This window comes from Hippocampus guttulatus, chromosome 5 (genome assembly GCF_054856545.1).
Source record: "Hippocampus guttulatus isolate MCC_2025c chromosome 5, RoL_Hgut_1.0, whole genome shotgun sequence".
NCBI lineage: Eukaryota > Metazoa > Chordata > Actinopteri > Syngnathiformes > Syngnathidae > Hippocampus > Hippocampus guttulatus.
In genome coordinates this window covers 13,517,227-13,537,458 of record NC_141265.1, presented here as the reverse complement: position 1 = coordinate 13,537,458, position 20,232 = coordinate 13,517,227, and the positions used below count along the sequence as shown (strand labels likewise).

The 20,232-nt window shown below is 44.7% G+C and overlaps 2 protein-coding genes across 3 annotated transcripts; one reads left to right on the top strand and one right to left on the bottom strand.

Moving 5' to 3' along the window:
* Positions 1–562: 562 nt before the first annotated feature.
* LOC147205141 (E3 ubiquitin-protein ligase KCMF1-like) lies at positions 563–8,672 on the bottom strand. Its single transcript, XM_086112333.1, has 7 exons — positions 8,484–8,672; positions 6,059–6,226; positions 5,069–5,208; positions 4,064–4,165; positions 3,041–3,221; positions 2,251–2,572; positions 563–1,536 (listed from the first exon to the last, which is right to left on the bottom strand). Exons 1-7 carry the CDS (start codon positions 8,497–8,499, stop codon positions 1,212–1,214), a joined length of 1,254 nt encoding a protein of 417 aa, XP_085968459.1. The 5' UTR covers positions 8,500–8,672; the 3' UTR covers positions 563–1,211.
* Positions 8,673–11,961: 3,289 nt separating this feature from the next.
* On the top strand, positions 11,962–19,210 carry lipg (lipase, endothelial). 2 transcript variants are annotated; one of them, XM_086111496.1, is made up of 10 exons: positions 11,973–12,288; positions 13,497–13,669; positions 13,775–13,954; positions 14,669–14,780; positions 15,735–15,953; positions 16,038–16,280; positions 17,374–17,494; positions 17,585–17,812; positions 17,893–17,997; positions 18,532–19,210. In XM_086111496.1, the coding sequence occupies exons 1-10, from the start codon at positions 12,219–12,221 to the stop codon at positions 18,542–18,544; spliced, it is 1,464 nt and encodes a 487-aa protein (XP_085967622.1). In that variant the 5' UTR covers positions 11,973–12,218; the 3' UTR covers positions 18,545–19,210. The 2 variants fall into 2 exon arrangements, with proteins under 2 accessions (XP_085967621.1, XP_085967622.1); XM_086111495.1 differs by having other exon boundaries at positions 11,962–12,288; positions 15,735–16,280.
* Positions 19,211–20,232: the final 1,022 nt, after the last annotated feature.

Here is a 20,232-nt window from a genome sequence, read left to right as displayed (position 1 = left end):
TTCACGAGAATAAATTTGTAATGAATTATTCAGCCACTTCTCTGAAGTTTCTCCTGAAACAAAATTTAACTTTTAAATTAACGGGTTATTCCTGGAAGGAAGCCCACAAAGTATTTAAATGGTACTTTATGACAAATTGCACAGGAACTTCAATGATATACTTTTCCCTTGCATTCACCTCTAAAATTCTGTGAGTCATAAATCATGTGGGAAATGAAACTTGCAGGCAGGCGGTGATTTATAGCATCAACCCACTCATCTTCATGTTGTTTTAATGCACCCTTTACACCGACCCAACTTTTGGAGTTCATATTCTTTGAGTCCACCACCACTTTGCTTATATAAGATCCATATTCGAGTTACAAGCGGGGCATTAAGGCGCAAAGGCCTCTGGGTAATGCAGTCCTCATATAAGTGGAACTTCAGGATTTGAGTGACATACACTGCACTACCGTAAATATGATTATGGTACTGAACACTCACGGCCACTTCATTCATACGCTTTGTCATGCAAATTCTAAACCTTGTACATGCACACACACAGAGTACAGCATTTTGTGAGTTGATTTCCATCCAAAACATGTTTATTGTGGTCCGCACTGAAAGGTCGACTCAGCCCACAAGTTCATACATTGCACGTCTTCTTCATGAGGCCTGACACACATCCATCGGAGCGAAGAGAGAAGTTAGCGGGATGGGTTGAGAAAAAAAAAATCTGAGCACACAGGGGCGGGGTTCCCTTCACTTCCAGGCGTGGAGACCGCACACACACACAAAAAGGTCCGAGTGAATGGTTGTGTTTGATAGAAAGTCTTGTAGTGTGTCGAGTCATTAGAAAGCCTGGTGACACTAGAAGAGGGGGACACGAGTGCAGCTGTCGATCAAGAGTGTGTACATGGAGCTTGATCATGCGTATTAGCTTGTAACAGCAGTTTTTTATTTTATTTAGTGGCCTTCTTTCGCGGCCAGCGTGTGAGTTAAGTGATTATCAGCTTTCATATAGATTTGCTTTTGCATTTTTTTTTTAATAATAGATTTATAGAGTTCTCTCTCACATTCACTCGTCTAACTTATATTTCACGTACACACGGACATGGGGAGAGGAGGAGGGCTGAAATGACAAAATCAGTGAAGAGTAAAAAGAAACAAAAAACGGGGGGGGGGGGGGGGGGGTTCGCAGTTTTTTTTGTTTTGGGGTTTTATTTGCTCCATCAAAGGGCAGGCGGCTCTTTCTTGGCAGGGGGGGCGGCAGCGGCGCTGTTCTCTTTGAGGTTGAGGTTTTCCAGCGCCACGTCCAGCGTCATCACCTCCATGCAGCCCATAGACTGGAAGTCAGCGAAGTTACGCAGCGACCCGGGATGGCGGCGGCGGCGGTCGGCGATGTCGTCATCGATGTCGTCGCGGTGGTGGTGGTGATGGTGGTGGTGCTCCGCCAGAAGCGTGGACAGGAGTAGCTCCGTCACGAACAAGCTCCTATCCGCCCACTGCGCCTCACACGCCTGACGCTCAGCCTCGGACACGCGCGCTTCGCTCAGCCTGAGGACAACATGGGTTAAAAAAAAACATTTGCGTCATTTGGATGGGCGTACATAGTTTAAAAAAAATGGATCATTTTAATCAAAAAAGGCGTTATATATCCATAAACACGTGTAATCTTCTCATGTACTGCACTTCTTAAATCTTTCATTCCACAAGACGTACTTAGGCCCCAGCTACCAAGGACGTACTTGTACATCTAAGTCTTTTTTTTTTTTTTGCGTCAGAGGAGGGTCTGATGCAATCTGTGAATGAGAATAAGCCGATTGCATTGTAAATCATGTAAAAAGTGACCAGTAGGTGGCAGTGGTGCCTCGTGTGCTTGAAAACCTCTTGAAAACTGCTTTTACAAAAAACTTTTTCTCTCCATTTTTTTGCCCAGGAATCGTCATTTCCATGAAACTGTACTGTACTGCCAATTGCTGAAGAATGGAGAAAGATAGAAACAGAAAGAAGAGAGTCTAAACTTTATTTTGGTAGGCTCCATGTTTATATAGCATTAGAACCAAATATTCTGTGGGCCTTGCAAAATCAGTCAAAATCCAGTAAAATGTTAGGATTGAGGGGGTTGCTACAGTGAAAATGGCTGGGATTGAATGAGTTAAGCACTGAACTTATCAAGACTTTTTTTTCCTCAAAAATTGCAGTGTTAGCGATTATACAATTGCATACTTCTTCATTGTGGTTGGTTTGAATTCGATATAAGAAACTAACCTGCTGAGTAGAAAGTGGGAGCTGTGCGCCGTGTGCTGGGGGGGGCTCTCCGAAGGGCCGACGTTGCTTCCGGGGTTGCTGTTGTGGTTGGCGCTCAGGTTGGGGTTGTTTGCGGCGGCGGACAAGTTGGCGTTGAGGATGGCGTTGGCGCGCCCGCCGCGCGTGGCGTTGCGCGCCGTCTCGAGCTGCTGGCGCGCCGCCTGCGCCTGCTGCCGCTCCAGTTGGAGCTGCATCTGGAGCTGCTGCAACTGCGAGGCCGATGGGCCCGAGCTAAGCTGGCCGCCCGCCGAGCGCCGCACGCCCGACAGCTGCGATAAAAGCTCTGTGGGGAACCGGAAACAATTTGTTGAAATGCGCAGGGAATAAACCAGAAATGTACACATTTCAATGGTTGGCATTTAATAGGGAAGTAGCCAAAGGAAAAATGTTAGCGTCATCCTGATTCACGGTCGAGAATCTGTGCTATTCCCAAACCAAATGAGGCATGACGTAGCTCCTGAGCTACAGTATGCCGAGTTTAACATCCCTGGCTTCAATTTTACATGTTCAGGTCGTGTGGACACCATGTCTCTCAGCTACTGCGTCTGCATTTTGAATGACTTGAAGTGGCAGCTCCACAATATACTCTACTCAATGGCCCCCGTGGGTGGCAAGGAGTCCCCATTAGACCTCATTATGGCACAGCTGGAGCCCCCAGGGCTCACAGGACAAATTCCAGCTGCTCAACCTGACTAAAATGGGCTCCCACTACTGTACCAATAAGGACAAAGTGGTTTGGTGCGTGACGTACCTGCTATGGGGTCCATGGCTTCCCGGCTGTAACTGGAGCTTTGAGAGGAGTTTTGACTGGTCGAGAGCCCCCCAGTGGTGTTGCTGGTGAAGTGCATGTTTGACCTGCGGGCACGGGGGCCGCCCAGTCCGCGCCCGGGGTGGAACATCCGCCTCACGTGCCGCACGCCGCTCGACTCGTCGTGAATAGCTCAGTTAAGGAAGCCATTTTTTTCTCTATTACTACAACCAGATGCTGCAAAGTAAAACAGCAACAGCGAAAAAAGTCTGGTGATTTATTCATCAGCGTAGCTTGCTATAAGACACGACACTTGTCGCCAGGTTCAAAGGGATTAATTGCTTCTCTGTATCTCTGTGAAATATTATTATTAATAATAATAATAAAGATACAGCTGGTAGCTGCTTAGCTTGTGCATCTGATTCATTCAAACAGAACTTGTTCCACACACTCTCCGCACTGAGTAAAAGCAATTTGCACAGAGCGACACAGTAGCTCGGCTTGTTCTTTTGATGCTGCGCCACAAATGTGTTTTTTTTCCCCCCTCTGCCGCATCTAATTCAAAGTGCTTTGATAAACAGGCCGCCACAATGCAGTCCCCAGAGTGGAGCGTCCCCACACGCCAAGCAGATGCAGACGAGTCGAGCGCTCAAAAGGGATACGGAAGGATGCGTCACGTATTGCAGCTGCGATGCCGACATTAAGGTTCCTCTCAAGAACAATCCTTCAACACTTGTGTGGGCATGAAAATAGGTTCGAGCTAGCAATGATGGGCTATATGAAATGAGAAAACATCGTGTTGGCGATGGTGGACATTTGTGTTGTCACGTTAATTTTGCTTTGCGCTAGACACGTCACACTCTCTTCTTATTTAAGTGTAAAACTTGGAACGCTCACCGTCTTTTTACGCACCCTTTCCTCCTGGCTCGCTGCCTTCGCAGCAACTTCTTACTACGCGGAGTAGTGTGTGAGTCCGCAGTAGTATTAGTCTGTGGGAAAAGTGTCCAGATTAAAAAAAAAGGATATCAGGTCTCTGGGTGCTCTGTGTTCAAGTGTGAGGTGGGCAGCAAAGTCGTCCGTCACATGATTGGGGTCTCCGCCCGGCAGCGCTGCACATATGGGGCAGATCTGCAGGATTATAAACAACAGGGAAGTAAGCGGATGCGGTTCTCCCGAGCTGGTAGCGTGAATAATTGCGAATCCCCGTGACATTTCGAGAGGATTTTAAGACATGGGATTCATCATCAACAGGCTGCCTTGACATAAGAGGCATGTTGAGAAGCCCGCTGATATTTAGCGACAGGTGGCTTGTGCGTTTCAGAAGACGTTTAGCTTCGAGCTACCTCCCTGCTTTTAAGCGAATGAGGAAAATAATTGGGTCATTTCCGTTGTTTACTGTCAAATGTGCACCTTTCGACAACAGCTGCAGGCGATGGGTGCAAATGCTGATGACGGGGATGAGCAGGCCGCGTGCGCGCGTTGACGGTGTGTGATTAGGAAAATTAGGCTGCTTGACTTCCTGCAATGTTGATTCAGTCACGTGCTGTAGACGTCGGACACAGTGTGAAGGTGATGCGGAAGACGGTGTCGCCAATGAAGCCCGCGAGTGTTTAAACTTAAACCGTATCGTACTGTCATGCAGGAAGTCACAAAGTACATTTATAGCGTCAACAATATTTTACATGCACAACTTGATTTGAAATATATTCTAAGCAGACGGACGAAGCTGCCTCTGACAGTGAGGCCTTCACTTGCGTGAATTGAATTTGCAATCAGATTGAACAACATCAGCAGTGGGATGTCAAGCGAAAAGGGAAGAACAGCCGTCTTTCAACGGCGATCAATACAGTTAGCATCTCTTTATGAATTTTTGAGACAAGGACAGTCCGTTGTAAGTTGATGTCAAAAAGGGGCTGAATTATCTTCGTGTGACGCACATTGAAAACGTACAGTACCTTCCAAACAATAATCCACATTCTCAGATGAATGTTGTTAATCTGATGACGCTAATACATCATGAGAGCGCCATACCACTTCTGTGGAGGTCTCCGTGTGCTCGGCGGCCACGTGCTCCTGCAGGGACAACTCGGTGTAGCCCATCCTGCCACAGTAGGGACACGTGAAGGCTTGGGGCTGCTCCACCGAGAAGGCTTCTCCGCCGTAATACAAGTCTGTAGGCAAAGGGGATGAGGCATTACCGGCCGGGGACCAAAGCGTGCTCTGCGACATTTCATCTGTTCAGTGGGTTTCACTGCAAAGCCAAGCATTGATTATCTAACAGCTGAGAAGGAGCCATTGCACATTAACTCATTCAGGACCAGCCAATTCTAGACCAAGTCTGAAAAGACGTTTAAAAACGTCTTTGGGAGTGAATGAGTTAATTAACTTCGGTTTTTCCTGTCAACTTTCCCTATCAAATCACAACTGAGTCAACCACAATCACTTGAGTGAGGACCGCCGGGCGCCTCGTTGTGTTTTGCTGCAAGCGCTTGTTGCCACATATGAAATTCTGCAAGTGGGACTACTTCACAGCTCTCATTCATAAACTTTTATAGAGCCACTCTCAAGTGCCGACTCATTGCCAGACAAAGGAAAATGTGTGGTGTTTGGTAGCTCATTTCGCGATCGTAACAATGGAAAGATTGATCACTTCCCGTTTCAATGATGTCCCGAATGAGCAGCGCAACAGAGCGTTGTCATCTTATCAGATTGAGTGCAGTCCCAGACTGTGGAGAGACGTGCTGACCACTAGCAGCAGTATCTCACCTCACTTATATTGAAGTCGCCTTCAACAACAGGCCTTGTTTTTTGTTTTTTCCCCCACTAATGAAAATAGCTTCCTGTAAAATGAGTTTACAAGGGAAGGTTAAGTGTGATAACATTTTTGGATATTTGTGTACTTTTGGGGACCTTTGATTATGAGAAAATAAATAATAATAATAAGAATAATTTAAAAAAAATTTTTAAAAGGCACTTCTCCACAAAAGTTTGTTTTGGAGTGGCGTTGTCAGCAGCACTCACCAAAGTCGACCCGGGTCAATATACACTGCATGGGGTGCTCCGTGGTGTGTCTGGTGGTGGTGGCGCCGCTCTCGTAGCACGATGCGCACAGGTCATAGTCGTAGCAGATTAAACATTTGTAGCGTCGGCCCCGGAAGTTGCCTTTCAAACACGCGTCGCAGCTCACGCCTGGGAACACAAACAAGGACAGAAAACAGTGTCAGTTTTTAAGGCCAGTTCTCAGCTAATCATTGATAGACTAACAGACAAAGATCTGCTTTTTATTTGCGTTTTTATTGTTGATTTATGAAGTAAATAAAACCAAGGATGATGAAAGTAAATGAAACGGTCTTGTTATGCATTAAATAAACAATAGTAGTGGAATATACATACGGTGAACCTATTCGCAATTTTTCTGCCTTGCCTTGTAATTTATATCGTTATTGTCGTAACCCTAATTAACCGTCCGATCAATCGGAATTGTATTCTGCCAAATATCGGAATCCACCCAAAAAAAAAATCCATATCGATCAGGCACGAAAAGCAATGACTTATGAATTCAAGAGCCTGCTCTGGAAGGAAATTTTTTCCCAAGTAAGGGAGCATCTGTATTAATAAAAGAAATTATGAACATTTTGACTGGGTCATCAATTACTCGCGGCATTGGAATGGTATGGCTCAGGTGGCAGAGTGGTTGTCTCCCAACCAAAAGGTTCCCGGTTCAATCCTCAGCCCTTGTTGAAATGTCCTTGAGCAAGATACCGAAGCGCCAGTTACTCCTGATGCTCCGTCAGTAGTATGTGAATGAGGAGACAGTGTTAAAACACTTTCAGTACCTTGTAGGAAGAAAAGCGCGATACAAGTAAAAGCAAATTTTCACGCATTTATTAGCTATTTTAACTAAACATTTATTGTATTGTATTCACACAGGTGGTTGGTCCCTAACGCGAATAGCTAGAGTTCACTGTGCAGCGTTACCTCACTGCATCACCATTCATTCTCCACAGTCAAACTGTATTGTCAAATTTTAAACAAACATTTTTTTAAAAAATGAGTTTTTACAGCATATTTACGTGCTGTAGGAACCAGTAGTGTCACAGGTTCAATTCGCGGTCAGTGTCCCGATACCCAGCCCAGATAAAAATAGGTGCCTTGTGTCAAGAACGGCATTCACGGTGACTCGCTGTGGCGACCCCTGATTGGACAAGCTGAAAGTTACCTTCTTTACTTACTGTAGTTGCCATCGCATATGGCAAAGGACAGCCACTGCACTTATTAGCCTTTTATTGAATGTCGGGGAATCAGTAAAACATAGACACGAAGAGAACTCACACAGAAACTGCTGTCAGCCACAGCTCTCACCCAGACACTCACAAACAAGATTTTACTAAGTCACATGCCACCCTCCCGGGCCCCACCTCTTAAAGGCATATGCATGCACAAGCCAATTTAATACTAACTTTGATACTTAAAAGCATGAGGGAGGAAACCAAAAAAAGTATTTTATATTGTCTGTGCATTGCTGATTTTCACCTAATGCAGGTGAGCCTGGAAATATATTGTGAGAGTAATACCTGCTTCAAAAATGAATATCGTTGACAGCTCTCATGGTGATTAGAATGATATTTGTGACTCCTACCTCACAATCGTAATCGTGATGCATAGTGCTGTGTTTTGAACTTAAGTTTTCCTTAACTGTCAATATCCTGACACTTCCAGATGATTTAAAACAGTGTGCACGTTAGTTGAGGGCCGCTTCGGGCCTGATTAAGTAGCCTCGCAACGACTGAACGAGTTGCCATGAGCCAGGTTGTATTTTCCAATTCAACTTTTGAATCATCCCATACGGGTACCCTTAAAGTGTGAGGTGGCCTGGTGGAAATATTAAGGACGGGCTTTTTGAAGCCGGGGCAAGGTTGGCCGCAAGGGCATGGTTGTACTGAATATTTGTCACACATTAGCTTTTCAAGCCGGGCCAACTTTCTAAGAGCAGCAAGGCGTCTAGATATGAAGCGAAACCAGCGATGTGCGAGAGGAGCCTCGCCCCCACTCGCAGCTGCCAATTCTCGGCAATCCCCACCTCAGCTTGGTGTGGTAACCATAACCAACCCGGAGCTTGGGCTTCTGTTAGCCGCCATGCTAAATAAAGCGCGTTAGCTGCACTTAGCAAAACGTTCTGGGGCTTCTTCCGCCTATTTGACAGTGTCGTCGCCGACTCCGGTTAGCATTTAAACACGCACGTCAGCCACCATTTCACCATTGAACTTATGGACATTTGTGTTGACTGCTTTGTCATCACGCGTCCACGCTGTAAACATTGCCCAGCGACTACTAGTGAGACATTCGCGGTTAGCTTCCCTTAGCCGGTGGTGCTTCCCCGCACCGCACCGTCAACGTTTCTGACAAACGGCGACCTTGCTCGCTAAATTGGGGCCGAGTTTCCTACCTTCATGACGGGACATCCTACGAAGCCGAAAGCGGCCCCGAGCTCGGGCCTGACTCGCAAAAGCGAAACGAGTAATATATTAGTGAAGAGAAGGAGAAGCCGGGGCTGGCTGGCTGTCCCTGGCCTCTTCCCTCATGAAGGATCCGGTGAGCTGCTGCCCTCCCTCCGTCCGCCTCCTGCTGTGTCACCGCTCGGCTCATCGCTCATCCGGACGCAGGATGGCGGTGTTGTCATTGGTATGGAACCACTGCTGACCGGCCGTCTGGATCGGCACAACATCAGTAAGCCTAATGCTGCCCGAAGACAGCTGGTATAGGGCTCCAGCACGCCCGCGACCCTCGTGAGGATAAGCTCATAAGATAAGCAGTTAGGGAGGGATGGATGGACGGATTCTATTGTGTTCTATTCTATAAGTGGCATAAGTGGACGACTGGTGAGCACACCTCACAGTACAGATGTCATGGGTTCGAATCTGGGCTCCGGCCTTCCTGTGTGGAATTTGCACGTCTGCCCGTGCCTGTGTGGGTTTTCTCCGGGTACTCTGGTTGCCTCCCGCATTCCCAAAAAATGAATTGTAGGTTGATTGAACACTCTAAATTGGCCCTAGGTGAGACTATGAGTGTGAATGGTTGTCTCTGTGTGCCCTGCGATTGGCTGGCAACCGGTTCAGGGTGTACCCCGCCTCCTGCCCAAAGATGGCTGGAATAGGCTCCAGCACGCCCGCGACAAATGTGAGTAAAGTAGATTAGAAAATGGATCGATGGATAATATCATATAATATTCCCGCCTCTCACCCAAAATCAGGTGGAATAAAGGCTACAACTCATTTGCTACCCTCATGAGATCAAGTCATATAGAAAACGGAAGGATGACCAAATAAATGTTCAATATCATCCAATGTTATTTCAAGCAAGAATCTGTAGATGTTATTCCTCTTTCCTAAGGTCATGTAGATACTGTTTCGCTTTCTTAATACTATATCTGTCCTTTATTAAAGAAGTGAATCTTTCGAGCATTTTTGGGAAGCAAGTACTTTCTTCATTGCATGCTCAAAATGAAACATTTAATCCAAGAAATACGAATAATTATGTTTTCTGAGAATGTATGATAACTAAAACATATATATCACCATGACGCCTGTTTAGTTTTATCAGAAACATATTTTGAATGTACAAAAATTTTTGCTCTGATACACGAAAACCCTTTCAGCCACTCATTTAGTTATACCCAATCGACCACTGTGCCTCGTACGTGCACGAGGGAGTCTTAACGACTCACCGGGCGTCATCGTTGAGCACAGTAAGAATTCTTGGAAAAAAAAAAGAACTAAATAATTTTAACTTGACGCAAATGAAAGTCATCAGATCATCAGACCCCAAAAAGAGTTTTCTATTGAACATTGTGGGATGTTTCCCAAAAGGTAACGTGATGTAGAACAGAAAGAGGATGTCTCCATTACCTAATACAATGCGTAATTTCGAGAACGCAAAGATATGCTTCCTCCATTTGTTTTCATGGAAGAGTGTGGGGTGGCTCTAGTGCCACGTCGTATTACATATCATAATCTCATCCACATATCAACCCTCTACCGAGATACAGTCGCGCGCTCATTCTGCTATCATTTCACAAGCTGTAAATTCTATTAATACATTCGCACTTGACCCTTGCATAAATAGGGCACATTATTTTGGAAGAGTCTCTCGCGTATATGGTAAAAAAAAAAAAAAAGACGTTTAATGCTCGTAAAGAGCATCCTGTCTTCATCACAAATGTGCAAAGTTGATAATTGAATGATGTCAACTGACAAAGTGATGGATTTTATTTTCTTCCACTTGTTTTGCCAGCATCACTTCTACTTTTTCCCAGCAAGTGTCACTTATGTCCTTCGCCAGCAGAGCCTCTCCATTTCCCTTTCTTTTGCCAGCAGGGCGTCAAATTGTATTTCTTTCACCAGTATAGCTTCTAGCTTCTACTTCTTTTGCCATCAACTTTCTATTTCTTTTGCCATCATCCTCCTACTGCTTCTTTTGCAAGCACAGCTTCTACTTTTTTTTTGCCCATTTCCCAACATGGCTTTTATTTCCTTTTTACATCCAGCATAACTTCTACTATTTTTTGACAACTTATGTGCCAGTATCCTATCTTCTGCTTATTTTGCCATCATATCTTCTTCCACTTCTTTCACAAGCGTAGCCTCATTTGACAGCCCCCTCTTCTTCTGCTACCACCTACGATCTATGACCACTTCTTTGACCTGCATCTCTTACACTTCCTCTTATTTTCCCGACGTAACTTGCTTTCTTCTTTCTTTTGCCAGTTAAATGGCAAATATTTCTCTCTGATGTAGGTCAAAAATGTTCACAAATGCAAAAAAAAAAATCTGATCACACATACTGTACAAACACATTTTTTTAGCCAGGTCTGCCAAAGAAGTGGGGTTCAGGAGGAACTATATAACTCATATGTGGTATTAACAAAAACATGAACACACACTGATTTGCCATTCATTGTTTTTCAAATTACAGAAAGATTGCATGGATGTTACCATCAAATTGAACATCATAACTCTATCCCGTCTCTACAAACGGAGACCTGACTGTGAAATGACCCCACACCAGATGCATACAAGTCAACCATGTAAGTCACTACTCCACAGTGTGATGTAGAGATAATTGTTCAATGGTTTTGTGCCAACTCATGTTGCCAAAGAAAAAAAGCAATGTCGATCCTCATTCACCCCGTACAAATCTGACTAACAATTTGGCCATATAGGAGCAGTGGACCGCCATGGTGGCAGGTGACACTTCCCCGTTGGTGACTGATGATGCCTGCCCAGACACGCGTGCGCGCGCACACACACCCACACACACACACACATACACGCACACGCACACACACACACACACGCGCACACACACACACACACGCACACACAGTAGTATTGTTATTGTAGCGCCCATTCTCCGGCTCATCAATTGAAAGTGAACTAAGCTGATGGTTTGGCGAAAGACCAAGCAAAGAAAGGAGGAGGAGGATGGTCGTGGGGGTTGGGGGGTGACTTTCATGGGGGATGGTGCCCCCACAACACTGCAGCACCACCAACACCACCACCACCGGGTCCCCATCATTCGATATGAAGCTTTTAAGACATTCCAGCTAAAGTGCAGGCTGCTATTGTAGTCGCCAATGGGATTTCATGTTAAAAGCATGTCCGTCTCCCCGCCCCAGTCATGTGTTCATTCTACACATTGTTTGGCAACAAATACATGACCTTCCTTCAATGCAACACGCCTTCCCTTTCTCCGTGTGCATGTGTGTGTGTGCGCGCGCGCGTGTGCGTGTCTGTGCGTGTCTGCGTGTGTGTGTGTGCGTGTGTGTGTGTGATGGTTGCAAATACCTCTCTAAGCCTAACGTGAGAAGTACGTCTTACTACGTCTTCATTCAAATAGGCCACGCCCCGACGTAAACAAACGGGGGCTTGACCAATCAGAGCCTTGGTAGATCAGCCCATGATCAGATGACTGAACCCCGGAGGAAACTATTTAAAACTCTAATGAGCGCCTTGACGCTCGTTCATACATTTTTGCGTTGGTTACCGGAGTGAGGCCGCATCGCACCATATCGACCAGCCACGGACTGACCGATCAAGACGCACCAAAGCCGTTTTTTCGTATTCTTTTTGTGCCTCCGCCACCACACAAAGACGCTTTTAAAACAAAAAAACTCGGCTTTCAAATGAATCATAAAACCCACTGGCTGTGGATTCTTCTGCTGTGCGCTGCTGCCTTTACGCAGGGACAAAACGGTAAGATTTTTTTTTACGCCCACGTCCATTCATTGATCAACTCGTGCGTGGATTTTTATATTTCCAATAAGCGTGTCAATCCGCTCGTTTCCGCCTTTTTATATCCCAAGGGTAAATAATTAATTAGAAACGGAGCAAGTGCGCCGGGTTGAGTGGAGCAGAAAAACGGGAATGGATCCATTCACATGCCAAGTAAGCGACGTGCCCTTTATGAGACAAATGCAAAGTGGGACTCGCCACGTTTGACACACTGACAAGGAAATCAGGTGTCTATTCACGTTTTACGCCGAATTAATTTTGGCTTCTTCGTGGAACATTTCCAGCGGCGCAGCGGTCGATTTCATTGGTCCGTTTCGAAGCAGTTTGTCTAACAAAAGACATGTACTTTATATTTTCATAGTCAAACGAACCCAACAGACTGTAATATTTTTATTTGCTCAATTTTCATTGCATTTGCATAGAGAGTTAGGAATGTCATTGTATTGCCAGAGCTTCTTTTTTTCCCCCTCCAACATGCACACTCCCATTGGAAATATAATAATGCAGGGCAGACGTGCGAGTGTCATAATGATGTGTAATTATGCAGAAATATGGCTGCTGCAGCTGTGTAGAAGACGTGACCTCTAATCAATTTGGTTTTATTTCATCTAAGTGGCTTTCAAGCTTTGGGCGGGGAAACCTAGACAGCTTTCTCATTTGATCCAGTTGGCCAAATGAATGTCAGAAGCGATGGGCACCCCGTTGTTTTTTTTTTGTTTTTGTTTTTTTTGGTAGCTAATCTTTTATATCACCATCAAACTTTCTGAAAATCTTTCAAATAATTATCTTGCAATATTCCAAAGTACCAGCTTGAAAATGTTTCCCCCCAATCGTGCCTTCAACTCAATATGGCAGACTTCCAGTTTGATTTCATTCAAAATGTGGACTACTTTTGTGTATTTGCTGACTGGGGGTGCATTTCCAGGGCATATTTTCTGAAAGCCTTAATTAAACATGCCTGCAAAGAGTAGAGTTTTCTTAAGGCATGCTGAGCCCCACCAAAAAATAGAATACTTGATCATTCCATCATATTTCTTCATAAATTTTTACAACTGAAGATGGAGACTTTAGATCCGTTACCAAAAAAAGCACCTGAGGGACTTACTGTGTTCTACATGCATTGTTGGATTGCGCTGCGCGTTTGGTCTTCACTTTGAACTTCTGCTTAGGTGGAGATGAGTCACCAACTGAGAGTGTCGATGTCACCGTCAAGTACAACATGAGGAAGAGTTTGGATCTGGACCAGAAGGGCTGCTACCTAAATGCTGGAAACAAGGACTGTCTGCAAGAGTGCGGCTTCAACGCCACAGCCAAGACCATCTTCATCATCCACGGCTGGACAGTCAGTTGAAAGACCATTTTTCCATTTGTCAGAATGGAAAAAAAAAGGCAGATGTACAAAAAAGGGTCCGGATTAAAGGTAGCGCCTGCGTGTTTTCTTATCTAGATGAGCGGTATGTTTGAGAGCTGGATGCACAAACTGGTGGCCGCCGTCATGAAGCGTGAGACCGAGGCCAATGTGGTTGTAGTGGACTGGATCTCCATGGCCCAGCAGCTGTACCAGGATGCCGTCAACTACACACACACCGTTGGCAAGGACATCGCCACCATGCTCGACTGGCTTCAGGTACTTGGCAAAATGTCACCTGAAATTGTAATGCTCCTGAAGGCCTCATGCAGACCTGCTCAAGAATGAGCCTCATGTTTAAATAAAGAGAAAAAAAGTCCCAAGGAACATTACACATCATGTACATCTCATGAGATCCATGATCTTAGAAAAAGATAACAAAAAAAAAAGGATTGAAAATGGCATGGTGCACTCGTGGTTTGCACGTCTGCCTCGCAGTTCTGCCTCACAGCATCCGCCTCCGTTTGACAAATAAGAATGTTAGTTGAAGACTCCAAATTGTCCTTGGATGTCAAAGTGAGTGGTTGTTTTTCTTTGTCCCGTGATTGGTTTTAGACCAGTCCAGGGTGTCACCAGATATAAGCTCCAGGTCTCCCGTTACCCTAATGAGGAAATGGATGGATGTACCCTGTATTGAAGTACCATCACATCAGTACCCTGAAACTCTAGCTCACACTGACTCAATCAATCAAATGCTGCTCTGGTACCATATTAAAACGGGACCAGTCCACAGAATGCCAAGCCAGAAAGGGATTTTGGGCTGCTTCCATGCTGTAAGGGTGGACAAAGAGTATTCCGCCAAGACAGATGGCAAAGGCGGTGTAGCGTGGAAGAAAGCCTTGTCCATGTGAACTGAGCGTGGCTGGCTAACAACCGGCATTTGTTCGTTGTCGCAGCTGCCGATGTCGTCATTATTTTTTTTTTCTTTTACAGGATGAGCTGGATTTGCCTCTGGAGAAGGTGCACCTGATTGGTTACAGTTTAGGGGCTCACGTCGCGGGATATGCTGGTACACATGCGCGAGGATCCGTGGGGAGAATCACAGGTATGTTGTGCAGAGGTCGTCTCTTAAAGCATACCGAGTTTGAAAATGTGAGTGACGCCATAGGAGGAGGAAAACAAATTTGCTCACTGCTCCTTATAGTATGTGCGTGCTATCGCACGCATGCTCCAGATGACCATCACATGCACACACACGCACATGCACACACACACACACACACACACACACACACACACACACACACAATGATAATTAGCTATTCTTCCGCCAAACTCTGTGTCAACTATCACGTAAGGATTTGCTCTTGGCAAAATTGAGCTCGGTCTTAACCACCTACAAGAAGTTATGATTGTAAATAAGAAAACCTTTATTAGTCTCGCAATGGAGAAATTCCCAATTCACAGCAGCAAAGTTATGAAAGGAAGAAGTAGAACAACAAAATATAGGAGCTGCTGGAAAGGCAGCCACTCTCACGGCGCCATTTTGAAGTCAAAATAACAAAAATAACACGACACAACACAACACATAGGACACAGACAGTCGTGCAATCTTCACCGCTTTGATGATGAAGTTTGAACACGCGCATGATTTGCCATTGTCAATATTGAGCACATTTAGAAATTTGCATGATATGCACCTCAGGGAATGAAGACTCGGCGATAACGGCTACCAAAAAAATGGGGCCTTTCCTGTCAAAATCATAAATCTGTTGCTTGGCTGTCTTGGGCATGCATAAGCATCATTAATATTGAACTCGCTGTTGACAATACAAATGTGATTGTTGTCTGAGCAGCTCAGGGAAGGAAAAAATAATAATTCTTAACAAACCGCACCATGCTATAGTCGCTCAGGATTATCTTTCTAGCGACATTCTAAATGGGTCTTTGCACTCTTCAATTTTTGGGGGAATGCCTGACACTTGATATAAGTGTACCCCACTTTAGAGTCTTGCCCTGACTTAACCTATTCGGTTTGATGCGTGGTCATTCCGATTAGGTTTGGACCCAGCGGGGCCGATGTTTGAGGGCGTGGAGCAGGAGAAGCGCCTTTCCCCGGATGATGCAGACTTTGTGGACGTCCTCCACACGTACAACCGCGAAGCTTTAGGAGTGAGCATCGGGATCCAACAGCCCATCGGGGACGTTGACATCTACCCCAACGGAGGCGAAATCCAACCCGGGTGCTCATTGGGCGACGTGCTGGCCATGGCTGGAAGTAAGTCGGGCTGGAAATCGGTGAGCTTGACTCCCTTCGTCCATCTGTTTTTAATGCCGGCGTCCTCCACGCTCCTTGATCCAGACTTCATGGATGTGATGAAATGCGAGCACGAGCGAGCTGTCCACCTTTTTGTTGACTCGCTGATGAACCGGGACCACGTGAGCTTCGCGTACCAGTGCACCGACCCGGACCGCTTCAAGAAGGGCATCTGCCTGAGCTGCCGCAAAAACCGCTGCAACAACATTGGCTACGAGGCCCGCAAGATGCGCAAGAGACGCAACAGCAAAATGTACCTGAAGACGCGTGCCGACACTCCCTTTGGAGGTGAGTCGTCATTTCCCGGTATTGCGCTTCGATACTCGGACCTTTATTGCGTCTTGTTCAAACAGGAAGCCAGCATTGCTTTGACTTCCGCCTCTTTTTGCCAGTAAAGCTGACAAAGTGGAAGTCGAATGCAATGGTGGTACAAGAAGTCACAGTTCGTCATGCTTGCAAAAGAATTGGTACAAGTATCCTGACAAAATAAATGCGAGGGAAATAATTCAAAGCTCAGGGTAAGATAAAATAATGCTGGCCAATAAGTACCAGTACAAATTTACAGGCAAAAAAGTAGAAGCCCTTTTTTTTTTGGATAGAAGACCTATTTTGCTTGCATTCCCTTTAGCCTTTTTTTTTTAAAATATTATTTTATTTTTTTATAATTTTTTTGGCTAGCAAAGACTTGGTTTTGCTCGTGTTCCATTCACTTTTTTCTTTCTGCTAGCAAATAATTATTTTGCCTGTTTTTCTTTTTTTTTTTTCCTTTTGCTAGTGCAGGTATATGTTCTACTTCTTTTGCCAGCACTGATTCGACTCATTTGACCACCTTTGCTTCAACCTTTTCTTTCGGCAACGTAGTTTTGACTTATTTTGTCAGCATTGCTTGTAATCTTTTTTGCTAGCCTTGTTAGCTTCACCTTGTTTTGCCAGACCAAGTACTACACCTTCGCCCAAACTACCCTCCATTTTTATTTATTTTTTGCCAGCTTGGCATCAACTACTTTGGCCACCATTTTTTCTATTTTTGTTTTCTTTTGGCAACTTGGCTTCGACTTCTTTTGACAGCATTGCCTTTACATATTCTATTGCTAGGTTAGCTTCGGCTAGTTTTCCCTGACCAACTCATTTCCCTAACATCTCCTCCTTTTGTCACCTGACCCACATTGCTTATTTTGCTTTACCTGTCGAGCTTCTACGTCCTTTTTTTTTTCTTCAAAAAATAGCCTGGTTCAAGAAGCTATTTAAAAAATTTCCCTCAACATCCCGAGTAACAGCACACCCCGCCTCTTTATTGCGTCTTGTTATTATTAACCTAAAGTCGCGTGATTGCACATGAATGACTTGTCAAATCATTAACACCAACTGCGTTCTCTTAAAGGTTACCACTACCAGATGAAGATGCACGTGTTCAACAGGAAGCAGGCGGACAACGCGGACCCGATATTCCACGTCAAGTTGATCGGCGCTCATAATGACACGGAAGACATCTTTGTTGACGTGTGAGTGCCACGTTTAAAGTACCTCCAAACAATGTTGCTCGGTAAGCAGACTAAGTCTAACTCTGTTCACTACGTTTTTTTGTCGCATAGGCACGACAACTCCATCGGCTTGAACTTGACCAACACCTTCTTGGTGTTCACCGAACAAGACATCGGCGACCTGCTAAGGATCCACCTGAGTTGGGAAGGTGACGCCGAGTCCTTGTACTCTGTGTGGAGGAAGATCAAGAAGAGCTTCTGGGCCTGGAATCCCAATCCTTCCAAACCTGTGCTGGAGGTCCGACGGATTCGCGTGAAAGCCGGAGAAACTCAGAAGAAGTGAGTGGTGGTGATGGATGGGTGGTGAACACACAGTTGATGTTAAATATGTCCGCTAATGGATTCTTGGTTTTTTGCAGGTTTACCTTCTGTGCCCAGGACCCGTTGAAAACCGAAATTTCACCCGGTGAATCGCTAACGTTTGTCAAGTGTCGCGACGGCTGGGAAGTGAAACCAAGAAAACGGTAAGAAACCAAATCGGGAGCCTTTTATCAAACCTTTTCAACCAAGTTTTATAATCTAGTTTCAGTTTTTTTTTTTCCATCTGACTTTGCCAACTTGCTCGTACTACTCCAACTTACCTGCCAACACTGATTGGCCTTTCCCTTTTTTGCCAGCTTTGTTTAGACTTGCCCTTCTTTATCTAGCATATGTCCTGTGATTGCCATTTTCTTCCTATTTGCATTTCAACTTCCTCTACTTTTGCCAGCTTTGCTCACAATTCTTTACCAGTGTATTGCGTCTTCTTTCGCCAACTTGGCTATGACTGTAACTTAATTTGCCAGCACTGCCTGGACTTCTCTCCTTCCGCTTTTGCCAGCGTTACTTCTATTTTCTTTTTTTTCCCTTTGCCAGTATATTGCTCTTCATTTGCCGTCTTGTCTTGTATTTGGGCTACTTTTTACATTTTATTTATTTATCCTTAAATGAGCCTTGTGTAGAGAAAAAAAAGCAGTGGATTATTCCACTCAAGTTTTTTTTCTTTTCTTCATGCACAGGCTGCCCATGTAAGGCCCTGACGCTTCTTACAAATTGATGCACCATGACCATGGGGACCCAACATTGCTAAAGCGAGCCTTCGCTTTATCTGAGCACTTTTTCAAACGGAGGAGGAAGGATCCGCGCACAATGGGAGAGGTTTGAGGTGATCTGACATTTTAAAGTGCACCTGAAATTGTTGGTTCCTGGAAACTTGGAGCTCTTGCTCTTGCCTTGAGAGGCCAGGCAGGGAACTGAGGTCAATGCGGTCTTTGGAAGATCACTCGAGAGTTACGGAATGTTCTTTTAAATGAGGTAGAACGTCTGTCAGTGGAAATACACCAGCTATTGTAGTCTCTGTACTGTACATTTTAAATGTGTCTTTTCTTTTTTTTTTTTTTTTAATTTATGGAAAACAAAATTGAAGCACTGCAAGACCAATGTTATTTATCATAGCACATCCCATAATAGAGTTGAATGGCTTCTTAGATGCAGTAATTGTATGTCTGGGGTGACTGACCAACAAGTGTGCCTTTCTGCTGCTGAATGAGATTACTGATACACTGTACATTTGGAAGCGGTCCCGATCACATTGCACATGACTGTTTTTGTGCAGAGTGTTACTGTATGTTCTGTGGGGTGTGTTTCTGTACATAATGTAAATAACTTTTTTTGGAAATAAAACAAATTTACTTGTTATTTCTATTCATTTGATTCCTCTTGAGCTTCCTCTTTGTGTGAGTGATGAGGGTTGCAAAATGCCAGGAATTTTTGAAGTTGGAAACGTTCTATGGGACCAAATGGAAATAATCCAATCAATTTTTTGGTATTGTTTTTTTTTTGTGGTGGGGGGTGGGGCAACCCTTGTTTTTGAAAAATAGTAGGGAGAGTTAAAAAAAAATATGTGCCAGGTTTTTTTTTGTTTGTTTTTTTTAATCCCCCAATGCATTTCAGTGGGTGCCAATTATGAGCGGATTTAAACAGGCTGCACATAGATTTATATAGTTCCCCCCCTCCCCCTTCAATGGTGAGCCATGGTTCGAGGTAAGAGTGCAAGCCTCAGAAATGTGGCTAATCCAGTGGGTGGTGGGTGGGTGGGGGGACGGACGGACAATGAAACAATCAAAGTAGACTTGCACGTGGGCAAGGCGAAATATTTTTTGTATCTGCTCAATTTGACACTTATGTGCAAATGCGACATTTTTTTCGCTTAATTTACCCTGATTCCCAAAGTTTATGGAAAGAATTTAAAGTGGTTTCAAAATTCCGCCGCTTAACCTCAAATAGAAATTTTCCACCCCTTTCCAAACTTTTTTTGTGATAAGTTTTTCCTTGCCGCAGCTTTTAGATTTCCTGAATATAATCAAAATCAGCTTTGTCCCTACTAACCCTCTCACTCCCTTTTATCTTTGGTGCGATTTTTTTTTTTTACCTTGCAAGTTAGTTCTTGTGTAGCCATGATCATAAATCACCACACACGTACACATTCATACATACTGTAAATAGCGCCTTGTGATGGACTTGTCAGACTTTGCATAGTAATTAACAGAGATCCTGCATGCTTGTAAAACATTTTCCTGTGCCAGAAAAACTGGATCGTGAAAATCCCCCCCCCCCCCACAGCCCCACTTCGCTTCAACCCTATCCTTTGACCTGTCAAATAGTACTGAAATACAGAGAAGGTGGGCATGATGTTTTAAATGATGCAACTCTTAGTGTGT

Bases quoted from the DNA above. Each gene is read 5' to 3' on its own strand.
- LOC147205141 (XM_086112333.1), bottom strand. The intron at 2,573-3,040 runs GTACGTCACGCA...GGTTCCCCACAG, and splicing joins AGCCATGGACCCCATAGCAG to AGCTTTTATCGCAGCTGTCG. The intron at 1,537-2,250 runs GTTAGTTTCTTA...TGTTGTCCTCAG, and splicing joins TCCCACTTTCTACTCAGCAG to GCTGAGCGAAGCGCGCGTGT.
- lipg (XM_086111495.1), top strand. From the start codon at position 12,219: ATGAATCATAAAACCCACTGGCTGTGGATTCTTCTGCTGTGCGCTGCT. The intron at 14,781-15,734 runs GTATGTTGTGCA...CATTCCGATTAG, and splicing joins ATCCGTGGGGAGAATCACAG to GTTTGGACCCAGCGGGGCCG. The intron at 17,495-17,584 runs GTGAGTGCCACG...TTTGTCGCATAG, and splicing joins GAAGACATCTTTGTTGACGT to GCACGACAACTCCATCGGCT.